Genomic DNA, 13,303 nt, shown 5'->3' on the forward strand with positions numbered 1-13,303 from the left:
GGGTTATTTCAGGTGAATATGTAACCCGGGATATTGTGATGTGTAAAAAGGCCCCAGTTGAAATATCTCAGGTCCAGCGACCTGGCATTTCAACCCGTTTTGGCATGAAGAGATTGCCAACACTGTCCCACATAGTTTTTCTAGCTCCCCAAATACACCACAATTATAGCTATTTATATTTTTTCATTATCTAAAATGTATCATTTACAGGTGAATGGACAGGTAGTGACTCTGCCGCATCATCTGTTGCCTGATGCTGACATATTCATAAGTGGATCGAATGTCCTGGTGACAACAGGCTTTGGACTAAAAGTGAAGTTTAACGGGAAACATAAATTGGAGGTGACACTTTCAGGCGCTTACTTCGGTAAAGTTTGTGGACTTTGTGGAAATTTCAATGGAAATGCAACTGATGATTTCCTAAATCCAGATGGTAAATTAGAACAAGATTCTGCCAGTCTTGGTAACAGCTGGCAAGTTGACAATGACACCAGGTGAGACCTTGTTATATTAAGTCTTAACATTTTGGCAGTGTTCATAATGAATTATGTGCTGTATTATACATTGTCATTGACGTCTTGTGTATGTCAAAGGGGCTTTGGGTAAAATATAACCAGACATCAATTTATATTAAAGATGCACTCCAGGAGTTGAACATCCTTCAAATTGTACAGAGGATGAGAAGGAAATGATTGCCAGCAACAGCTTCTGTGGAATGATCACTGACAAGAACGGCCCATTTAAAAATTGCCATGATGTAATAGATCCACAAGTATTTGTCACTAATTGTGCGTATGACCTGTGTGAACTGTATCTGGATATGGAACTTCTGTGTGATAGCCTTCAGGCGTATGCGGAGGCCTGTCAGTCTAATGGAGTTACAATCGATCCATGGAGAAATAACACTTTCTGTCGTAAGTCAGCTATATATTTTCATACTATTCTCACTATTTAAAATAATATTTCATTTATTGTGTTGATTAATGAAACCTAGCACATCAAATGCAGTTCTTACATATTTTATACAAATATATAGAGGGGAATTCAATATGAAACGTAAACTTCGTTGTCGAAGTTTACGTTTCATATCGGAGCTTTTACCTGGGATAAAGTATCGGGCGCGCGCCCGCTTATCCCCGTATTCAATATGAAACTAACGAAAACGGGAGCCTGCAAAGTGGGATTTGCGTAAAGTTACGAAATTTTCCTTAAAAAAATTGTAGGACCCCCCTAAAGTTGTAAAAACATGGGGGATCACTATGGGTCCCCCCGTTATAGCCTGCAAATGAAAGTCGGGGATTTAAACAGCTGCGGCAGGTGCTTTTTTCCCGACATTGAAGAAGTGATGCAGCAGAGCACTTAGGTTATTTTTTTCATTTTTTTAAGTGGTCCCATCAAATTTGGGGTACATGAAAATGGGTACTAGCATATTTTGATGTCCCTAAAGTAAGTTTTTAAAAATTCTGCATTTGTGCACCTGCCACTATAAATCTATTCTAGAAAACACCTGCCGCATCCTTGCAGAATAGCCCTGAACCTATTTCCCTATTGTTAAACAATTTTTTCCAATTTTTTAAATTATTTTTTGGGGTGTCCCTATTTTTTTTTTTGTAACTTTTTGACACAGTTATTTTTTAAATGTCATCCCCAGGGGTGCAGGCTATTTTTTTTAAGCCTGCACCCCTAAACCCCAATTCTGCACTTTTTTTCACCACCTATTCAGTGGTGAAAAGTTATCCCCGTTTTTTTTCAAAGACTTTTAGAACCTGCGAAAAGTCTTTGAAATTGAATACAGTGTAAAACTAAAACCTGCGATAATTACATCATAGGTGCGATATTAACGCAAAAATTGAGTTTTCGCACCCATATTGAATTCCCCTAATAGTGGTATGCCGGGCATAAACTGTCAGATAAAATGTCTGCCAGACTGACAACCTGGTACACAACAGATATTGAGGTCACACACAGAGGGAGAGCATGGATCCGAATACTGCACCTATCAGGTGAATGTCCTTTAGATAATGTATGGCTTTTATTTATTGTTTTGTACATTTTCTTGTCACTTGTTGGCATGTTGTCAGAAATTGGCGCTGTATTATATCGCATTATTGGCGTCACTTAGCCTGTGATAAAACAGTGTTTATACTTACCATGTGCCAAGGTGTGTGATAATGCTCTCTTCACCATCAATGCATTGTACAATCAGCACTTTTTTTAATGGGCTGTTTAATATATGTGAAAAAGAGAAATATGTCTTCGCACCCGAATTGCTGGTTCTATTAAAGCAAAAGGTGTCTCTCTATCTCTCTCTGCCCCTCTCTGTACCTTCATGTCACAAGGTTGTGGGCCTAAATAAGAGGTGGACACAATGGCAATGTTTGCAGCGTTGAGCGATTATTTTTGTACTGCGCACCGGCCACTTTCCATTACCACCGGTGGTCACAGTGAGGACTAAGGATCAGACTGTCTGTGCCTGCGACCACAATTTGGTATGGGGTGGTTAATGGCCCGGTTGTTTTCTTTCAAAGGATTATCTGTGTGACCATAGGGTTGCTCAGAACATCGATACTGCAACCGATGTGCAACCATTGGTTCGTCTGTGTACGCAAGTGGTGGACTTGAAACGCCCTCAATACAAATTCCAAAGGCTATGACATTTGCAAATTTTCACACAACTACTTAGTACAGGATGGCAGTAGTGATAGGAGTTATGTCCATCTCTGAATCAGGCCCTGTGTCACCAAATCTACAAACATAAGGCCAGAATCAGAGTTCCCTAATCACACAGCGGCTGTGTCTTTGTACGCAACAGCTGTGTGATAAAATGCCAATGTCCCAATGCCAATGTATAAATAGACGCCTCCTGCCGGCTCCTCTGATCTGAAGACGCAGATCAGATCATCTGCTTGTACATTAGGCATCTGAGTAACCCTCAGGATACTCGGGGTGACCATGGAATTCACGCTATGTGGGCCGTTGAAGTTGAGTCGGAAGATGCAGACCCTGGCCTCAGGGGCTGTCACACCCCCACTTTGTAAAACACTCCCTGTTTCCACCACCTCCCTACCCTATATGGCTGCAGACTGTCACTCACCTAAATTCTGCAGCCGCACTGCATCTGATGACAAAGGATCCGATCTGCACATGCTCAGTGTGAATCCTACGCATGGACAGTTCAACAAACATCGGAGCTGTATGTAACATCTCTGAATTTAATATTGATAAGCTATTAAGGGGACATAAGATGTCATGCAGTATTAGTATTTTCTATGTTATAACCTTTCCTTTAATGAACTAGTACTTGAGCCCAAATACGTACAGCTTTATTAGTAAAACAAATACTTTCTAGATGAAATGAATAGGGAAAGCAACAGCTTTCACTGTCAATGATTTGCACTATTGTATATATTGTCTAAGAGTAACTAAATATTAATGATGGATTATTTAATTCCAAATTAAAATAGTGTAAACAATGGAAAGATAAACAATATTAATCCTTATAAAGTTACAAATAGATGCCCAGGTGAGCAGCATTGGAGGGATACTTGGGTAATATTGAAACATTTTCACTCATAGTCCGTAGAATTCTCCCACCAAATGCACATAAGGCTTCTTCATTACTGATGGAGCAAACTGTATTTCAGCATACGGATCACACCATTGAAGTTGATATCACTTTTCCCATTGAAAATTAATACAGCAGCTGTCACTTGTTTTTTTTGATATACGAGTTCAGTGGCTAACAAAATGTGTAACAAAGTTTGCCACATCCATAAAAAAAGTTAGTCTTCTCATGATGTAACTAGACAAAGCCAAAAAGAACAAGATATTGAAGAAGGCTGTCTATCTATCTTTCATTATATAAAAGAATAAACATGTTCTGTGTTCTTTTGCAGCCCTGAAGTGTCCATCGAATAGTCACTATGAGCATTGTGGAACAGCCTGTCCGGCTACCTGCGTCAATCCAGGATCCCCATCCACCTGCCACCTACCGTGTACTGAATCCTGTATCTGTGATTCAGGATATATCCTCTATGACAAGAAGTGTGTTCCAGCTGACAAGTGTGGATGTTGGGCAGATGATAAGCATTATCCTGTAGACTCTGAGTTCTGGACAGATGATACTTGCTCTACAAAATGTAAATGCCCCTCACCAGGAAGTGCTTTAACCTGCTGGGATGATATGTGTCCCAGTAACCAGTATTGTGGAATATCAAACGGAGTCCCTGGCTGTTATTACTTCACATATGGTGTGTGCAGGGTTCATAATGACCCCCATTATGACACTTTCGACAGAGTCAATCACGATTTCATGGGTCTATGCACATACACCCTTGCCAAGGTCTGCAACAGTTCTTCTTCTCCACATTATTTCAACATACAAGCAAAGAATGAACATCGTGGAGTTTCCACAGTATCTTATGTAAAGCATGTTCTTGTTGAAGTTTACAGCCAAAAAGTCCAAATAATGAGAAATGAGCGGGACCGTGTTTTGGTGAGTAGGAACATCTAATGGATTCCTAGAAGATCATAAAAACCTTTTATATTGATTTTAATTTTATTTTCTTGATATATATGTAACAGGTCAATGAGATCTGGACTACACTCCCAGTAACCTTAGCTGAAGGAGCAGTGACCGTGAGCTGGACTGGAAAATATGTTAGTCTGCAGACTGATTTCAGACTGACTGTGGCTTATGATGTAGATACCTCTGTGGATGTGAAAGTTCCAAGTAATTTTGCAGAACTCACCTGTGGAATGTGCGGCAACTTTAATGGGCGCAAATCAGATGATTTCATGATGCCAAATGGAGAACAAGCAAAGACAACTGAACAACTTGGACAGAGCTGGATGGTAGAAGATGATGATCCACTTTGTTATCCTGGGGATCCTGAGCCATCACCCCCTCCACCTTGCCTACCAGAGACAGAGGATATATATAAAAGTGATACATTCTGTGGGATGCTGATTAGTAAGGACGGTCCTTTCTATATATGCAATTCTGTCATTAGTCCTGGGGGATTCTATGACAGCTGTGTCTTTGACATGTGCGCTCTTGATGGAGATCCAGCAACTCTGTGCAGCTTGTTATCAGCTTATGCTGATGCCTGTCAGAAGGAAGGTATATCTATTACCTGGAGAAACAGCACCTTCTGCGGTGAGTATCTCAAGTGTAATTTTATTTCTATTAGCAAAACATCAGTTTCTCATGTAAAATATTTGTGATTATTTGATTATCTATTGGTTTAGGTTGTTCTGTTACTGTTGAATTATATCCCACGTTTTACAATTCAATTTTGAGATGAGTTTCGACTCGGTTACAATTGGATTTGAAAACATCATCTTATTGGCTATCTGGCTGTCACATGTTGTGGATAGCTAATATGTCAGATCCGAACTGCGATAAGATTGTGAAAATAATCAAGTCAAAACCGACCCACTTATCTATACTCTAAAATTGCTTTAGATAGACAGATATGAAATGCTTTACTAACTGTACGATACAATCTGTGTCTGATTGATCAAACTCTGTAATTTTAGCTCCTGAATGCCCGCCCGATAGTCACTTTAGCACATGTGCGTCTGCCTGTCCGGCAACATGTGTAGAGCGAGACACCCCGGAGAACTGCAGCATTCCATGTTCAGAAGGCTGTGAATGTGATGAGGGTTACGTCATCAGTGGTGGAACTTGTGTTCCCGAGTTATTTTGTGGCTGTGTGCGCAATGGCACTTATTATAAAGTAAGTGGGGAACAAATGGTTTTAATATTAACAATCTAAAACTGTAAACTTTATTAACTGTAATATATATTGCGTGTTTACAGGAAGAAGAGCAGTTCTGGAAAGGCAACTGTGAGGGCTACTGTATATGTCTGGGTAGTGACACAGTGATCTGTATTCCAATATCCTGTGAAGAAGATGAAATATGCAAGGTTCAAGATGGGTTACTAGGCTGCTATCCGCCAAGCACCGCAACCTGCCACATTTATGGAGACCCCCATTACACCACCTTTGATGGCACAGTCCACCACTTCCAGGGAGCTTGTACCTACACTGTGACTGAGACATGTGCTAACACATCACACAGCTATAGCGTCACCACACGCAATGAACACAGAGGTAACCCAAGCTGGACCGCCATTAATTCTGTCACCCTCACTGTGGATGGACTGGAGATCTTCATTGAAAAGAACAACATTGTAAATGTACGTTATGTGTCACAATATATTGTTGTGTGTGTAGTGCTGTTTGATTGAGTAAACTATCAGAGGCCTATTGTCCTACCATATTTATCTTCAAAGTACTGCAACTGGCTCTGGCACTGGCATTTAATTGTAACTTCAGATTTACTTTGTTTTAACGCTGCTTGGTCCTGACATATTTTCTTCAAAGTCCCCAAAGATGTGATTAACTAAATCAGCCCTGTGGGCCTTTTTCAGCATGGATCGCAATTGCAAAGCTACATGCAGGCATATACTGTAGTGTTTAGTGCATGCAAACAGCTTTGCAATTACGTCCTTGCTATAATGCAAATGCAGCAGGAGGTGTATGACACCCCCTGCTGCATTTGCAATCCAAGTACTGCTACAGAGGTCGCAGGCTGGGATCACCATCGCGATCATTGGTGGACGATGGTCGCGATGATGGACTGCGCCAGGCTTCCGGCCAGCTAAATAAGCCTCGAAATCCTTGGCTGCCCATTCCCAGAAAACAGGGCGGACACGCTCCCATTTGTGAGAATGGCGGCCAACCCAGCCCCTACACTGCCTCTTAAATGCCTCTGCCAGTCAATCAGGCAGAGGTATTCAAGGGTCTGTGTTGGACTACGCTGGACCCATTCTGCACACTCGCAGAACGGGTCCTGCGCATGCGCAGATTCCCGATAATCTGAAATCTGCAGTCAGCAGTGCAATTGCATTCACTGCTGATACAGGCCCTGTGTCACAATTTAATAGTATAATCTGAATTGATGTTTATACATTTAAATAGCTATTGGTACTATTGGGAAATGGTGACATAGTCATTTTTCTGTGGGACGGTGAAAGTGTTGAAGTAATAGCAATGTCTTGGTTAGGCATTTTACTGTAGGTATGGGGAATGGAAAGTTCACATACAATGGGGTTTGAATTGATGATAGTGCGAATTGAAAACAAAGGAGGTGTAAAGATAGGGGCAATTCGTGTAATGGGAACAATTCTGCATAGATATATTGGACCCTAATACTTGTGAATAAGTGCAGGGCTACTAGGAAAGATGTGAAATAATATAATAATAAACGACGTAAGCTGCATTGGGGTTGTGTGTGGAAGTAAAGATTCGGCGTCATGTCAAAGCTTGCGACTGCGAGCTTGTATGCAGTAAAAATGGCTCCAGTGTCTTACTTCTGATGACCATTCTGCATGACCCTAGGCTTACTCAGAGTTTTGATAATAGACCTTACTTGCATCAGATGCTTGCGTCTCAACACAAATCCCAGCTCCTACCACATTTGCATATTTTTGCACATCTGCGGTGTATACAAAATCGCAGCTGCAATGATATTTGCGACTATCTCTGAACAAGACCCTTATTTACCATAGTCAGCAATCTCTATACACATAATATAAGTATAGTTATTAATCAACAGATTAACAAATACTTTACAAATGAAAAATATCATAGATAGATGCAGATTGCCACTTTGCAGTATTTATACTCTCCTTAGCGGGTGATACTTGGCATTTCAGGGCCTTCTTTTGAGCACCATTATCTACTACTGTAGTTTATTATTACATCTAATATTATGTTTTCATATTTAATTTTTTTAAGGTCAACAATGTTTCCATTATTCTTCCTGCTAATGTGTCTGACATAATCATTACACAAAGCGGCAAGTATGTTACTGTTAGTACGAACTTTGGCCTCGAGCTTCAGTTTAATGGGGATCATGAGCTATTTATTAGAGTGAAGGAGAACTACAAAGGAGCATTGTGTGGCTTGTGCGGCACCTACAATGATGACCGCCATGATGATTTCATGAAACCTGATGGCAGCATTGTCACTGATGTGAATGACTTTGGAAACAGTTGGAGAGTCCCAGATGATGGATGGCCGTAAGTATCAGGATAGTGCTCTTAAGAAGCTATAACTAAACATTTCTAAGTCAAGATAATTTATTTGTAGCGATTTATTCTTCATCTCAATTGCTGAAATTCTGCATAGCATCTAATTTTAGGATTGCTAACAAATTCCTGCTGTAATAATGCCTTTGCCTAGTATAATGTGAGAGTATCTCTCGCTCATGGCTTCTTCAATATATAGATGGGCTGAGTATTCATACTTAGTTAAAGATCCAAATCTTAATATTTTCAGCAGTGGGAATTTTGAAGTCGGGGTATGGAAATTTTAATTGAACCTTCCCCACCAAGCTTTAGGGATTTTAATAATAAGATTCAGCACTGTTTCCATCTCAACCCCTGCACTTCTCACTGCCAACTACCCTCTTCCCCACCCCTGCACCTCACACTACCAGCTTCCCTCTTCTACCCCCTGTACCTCACACTACCTGCTTCCCTCTCTCACCCCCTGCACCTCACACTACCTGCTTCCCTCTCTCACCTCCCGCACCTCACACTACCTGCTTCCCTCTCTCAACCCCTGCACCTCACACTACCTGCTTCCCTCTCTCACCCCCTGCAACTCACACTACCTGCTTCCCTCTCTCACCCCCTGCACTTCACACTACCTGCTTCCCTCTCTCACCCCTGCACCTCACACTACCTGCTTCCCTCTCTCACCCCCTGCACCTCACACTACCTGCTTCCCTCTATCACCCTCCGCACCTCACACTACCTGCTTCCCTCTCTCACCCCCTGTACCTCACACTACCTGCTTCCCTCTCTCATTCCCTGCACCTCACACTACCTGCTTCCCTCTCTCATCCCCTGCACCTCACACTACCTGCTTCCCTCTCTTACCCACTGCACCTGACACTGCCTTCTTCCCTCTCTCACCCCTGCACCTAACACTACCTGCTTCCCTCTCTCACCCACTACACCTCACACTACCTGCTTCCCTCTCTCACCCACTGCACCTGACACTGTCTGCTTCCCTCCCTCATCCCCTGCACCTGACACTACCTGCTTCCCTCTCTCACCCACTGCACCTCACACTACCTGCTTCCCTCCCTCATCCCCTGCACCTCACACTACCTGCTTCCTTCTCTCACCCATTGCACCTGACAATACCTGCTTCCCTCTCTCACCCCTTGCACTACAAACTACCTGCTTCACTCTCTCACCCCATGCACCCCACACTGCCTGCTTCCCTCTCTCACCCCCTGCATCTCACACTACCTGCTTCCATCTCCCACCCACTGCACCTCACACTACCTGCTTCCCTCTCTCACCCACTGCACCTCACACTACCTGCTTCCCTCTTCTACCCCCTGCACCTCACACTACCTGCTTCCCTCTAACACCCCGTGCACCTCACACTACCTGCTTCCCTCTATCACCCCCCGCACCTCACACTACCTGCTTCCCTTTCTCACCCACTGCAACTCACACTACCTGCTTCCCTCTCTCATTCCCTGCACCTCATACTACCTGCTTCCCTCTATCACCCCCCGCACCTCACACTACCTGCTTCCCTCTCTCACCCTCTGCACCTCACACTACCTGCTTCCCTCTCTCATTCCCTGCACCTCACACTACCTGCTTCCCTCTATCACCCCCCGCACCTCACACTACCTGCTTCCCTCTCTCACCCTCTGCACCTCACACTACCTGCTTCCCTCTCTCACCCACTGCACCTCACACTACCTGCTTCCCTCTCTCACTCACTGCACCTGACACTGTCTGCTTCCCTCCCTCATCCCCTGCACCTGACACTACCTGCTTCCCTCTCTCACCCACTGCACCTCTCACTACCTGCTTCCCTCTCTCACCCACTGCACCTGACACTGCCTGCTTCCCTCCCTCATTCCCTGCACCTCACACTACCTGCTTCCCTATCTCCCCCCTGCACCTCACACTACCTGCTTCCCTTTCTCACCCTCTGCACCTCACACTACCTGCTTCCCTCTCTCATTCCCTGCACCTCACACTACCTGCTTCCCTCTATCACCCACTGCACCTCACACTAACTGCTTCCCTCTCCCACCCACTGCACCTCACACTACCTGCTTCCCTCTCTCACCCACTGCACCTCACACTACCTGCTTCCCTCTCTCACTCACTGCACCTGACACTGTCTGCTTCCCTCCCTCATCCCCTGCACCTGACACTACCTGCTTCCCTCTCTCACCCACTGCACCTCTCACTACCTGCTTCCCTCTCTCACCCACTGCACCTGACACTGCCTGCTTCCCTCCCTCATCCCCTGCACCTCACACTACCTGCTTCCCTATCTCCCCCCTGCACCTCACACTGCCTGTTTCCTTCTCTCACCCACTGCACCTGACACTACCTGCTTCCCTCTCTCTCCCCCTGCACTACACACTACCTGCTTCCCTCTCTCACCCCATGCACCTCACACTGCCTGCTTCCCTCTCTCAACCCCTGCATCTCACACTAACTGCTTCCCTCTCCCACCCACTGCACCTCACACTACCTGCTTCCCTCTCTCACCCACTGCACCTCACACAACCTGCTTCCCTCTCACCCACTGCACCTCACACTACCTGCTTCCCTCTCTCACCCACTGCACCTCACACTGCCTGCTTCCCTCTCTCATCCCTGCACCTGACACTACCTGCTTCCCTCTCTCACACACTGCAGCTGACACTGCCTGCTTCCCTCTCTCACCCCTGCACCTGACACTACATGCTTCCCTCTCTCACCCACTGCATCTCACACTACCTGCTTCCCTCCCTCATCCCCTGCATCTCACACTACCTGCTTCCTTCTCTCACCCATTGCACCTGACACTACCTGCTTCCCTCTCTCACCCCCTGCACTACACACTACCTGCTTCCCTCGCTCACCCCATGCACCTCACACTGCCTGCTTCCCTCTCTCACCCCCTGCATCTCACACTACCTGCTTCCCTCTCCCACCCACTGCACCTCACACTACCTGCTTCCCTCTCTCACCCCCTGCATCTCACACTACCTGCTTCCCTCTCCCACCCACTGCACCTCACACTACCTGCTTCCCTCTCTCACCCCCTGCATCTCACACTACCTGCTTCCCTCTCCCACCCACTGCACCTCACACTACCTGCTTCCCTCTTTCATCCCCTGCACCTCACACTACCTGCCTCCCTCTCTCACCCACTGCACCTGACACTGCCTGCTTCCCTCCCTCATCCCCTGCACCTGACACTACCTGCTTCCCTCTCTCACCCCCTGCACCTCATGCTACCTGCTTCCCTCCCTCACCCACTGCACCTCACACTACCTGCTTCCCTCTCTCACTCACTGCACCTGACACTGTCTGCTTCCCTCCCTCATCCCCTGCACCTGACACTACCTGCTTCCCTCTCTCACCCACTGCACCTCTCACTACCTGCTTCCCTCTCTCACCCACTGCACCTGACACTGCCTGCTTCCCTCCCTCATCCCCTGCACCTCACACTACCTGCTTCCCTATCTCCCCCCTGCACCTCACACTACCTGCTTCCCTTTCTCACCCTCTGCACCTCACACTACCTGCTTCCCTCTCTCATTCCCTGCACCTCACACTACCTGCTTCCCTCTATCACCCACTGCACCTCACACTAACTGCTTCCCTCTCCCACCCACTGCACCTCACACTACCTGCTTCCCTCTCTCACCCACTGCACCTCACACTACCTGCTTCCCTCTCTCACTCACTGCACCTGACACTGTCTGCTTCCCTCCCTCATCCCCTGCACCTGACACTACCTGCTTCCCTCTCTCACCCACTGCACCTCTCACTACCTGATTCCCTCTCTCACCCACTGCACCTGACACTGCCTGCTTCCCTCCCTCATCCCCTGCACCTCACACTACCTGCTTCCCTATCTCCCCCCTGCACCTCACACTGCCTGTTTCCTTCTCTCACCCACTGCACCTGACACTACCTGCTTCCCTCTCTCTCCCCCTGCACTACACACTACCTGCTTCCCTCTCTCACCCCATGCACCTCACACTGCCTGCTTCCCTCTCTCAACCCCTGCATCTCACACTAACTGCTTCCCTCTCCCACCCACTGCACCTCACACTACCTGCTTCCCTCTCTCACCCACTGCACCTCACACTACCTGCTTCCCTCTCACCCACTGCACCTCACACTACCTGCTTCCCTCTCTCACCCACTGCACCTCACACTGCCTGCTTCCCTCTCTCATCCCTGCACCTGACACTACCTGCTTCCCTCTCTCACACACTGCAGCTGACACTGCCTGCTTCCCTCTCTCAACCCTGCACCTGACACTACATGCTTCCCTCTCTCACCCACTGCATCTCACACTACCTGCTTCCCTCCCTCATCCCCTGCATCTCACACTACCTGCTTCCTTCTCTCACCCATTGCACCTGACACTACCTGCTTCCCTCTCTCACCCCCTGCACTACACACTACCTGCTTCCCTCGCTCACCCCATGCACCTCACACTGCCTGCTTCCCTCTCTCACCCCCTGCATCTCACACTACCTGCTTCCCTCTCCCACCCACTGCACCTCACACTACCTGCTTCCCTCTCTCACCCCCTGCATCTCACACTACCTGCTTCCCTCTCCCACCCACTGCACCTCACACTACCTGCTTCCCTCTTTCATCCCCTGCACCTCACACTACCTGCTTCCCTCTCTCACCCACTGCACCTGACACTGCCTGCTTCCCTCCCTCATCCCCTGCACCTGACACAACCTGCTTCCCTCTCTCACCCACTGCACCTCACACTACCTGCCTCCCTCTCTCACCCACTGCACCTGACACTGCCTGCTTCCCTCCCTCATCCCCTGCACCTGACACTACCTGCTTCCCTCTCTCACCCCCTGCACCTCACGCTACCTGCTTCCCTCCCTCATCCCCTGCACCTCTCACTACCTGCTTCCCTCTCTCACCCACTGCACCTGACACTGCCTGCTTCCCTCCCTCATCCCCTGCACCTCACACTACCTGCTTCCCTATCTCCCCCCTGCACCTCACAATGCCTGCTTCCTTCTCTCACCCACTGCACCTGACACTACCTGCTTCCCTCTCTCACCCCCTGCACCACACACTACCTGCTTCCCTCTCTCACCCCATGCACCTCACACTGCCTGCTTCCCTCTCTCACCCCCTGCATGTCACACTACCTGCTTCCCTCTCCCACCCACTGCACCTCACACTACCTGCTTCCCTCTCTCACCCACT

At 47.0% G+C, this 13,303-nt stretch overlaps 1 protein-coding gene across 1 annotated transcript in view; it reads left to right on the top strand.

Moving 5' to 3' along the window:
- Positions 1–13,303, top strand: part of LOC148508277 (IgGFc-binding protein-like) — a 175,951-nt gene that overhangs the window by 105,048 nt on the left and 57,600 nt on the right. Inside the window, exons 49-55 of the mRNA XM_088444705.1 lie at positions 211–494; positions 637–914; positions 3,897–4,495; positions 4,585–5,158; positions 5,542–5,741; positions 5,825–6,205; positions 7,809–8,092. Coding sequence (XP_088300831.1) covers positions 211–494; positions 637–914; positions 3,897–4,495; positions 4,585–5,158; positions 5,542–5,741; positions 5,825–6,205; positions 7,809–8,092 — 2,600 coding nt within the window. The remainder of the gene's footprint in view (positions 1–210; positions 495–636; positions 915–3,896; positions 4,496–4,584; positions 5,159–5,541; positions 5,742–5,824; positions 6,206–7,808; positions 8,093–13,303) is intronic.

The sequence above is a fragment of the Taudactylus pleione genome, unplaced genomic scaffold (assembly GCF_031769625.1).
Source record: "Taudactylus pleione unplaced genomic scaffold, aTauple2 ptg000372l, whole genome shotgun sequence".
In the NCBI taxonomy this organism is placed as follows: Eukaryota; Metazoa; Chordata; class Amphibia; order Anura; family Myobatrachidae; genus Taudactylus; species Taudactylus pleione.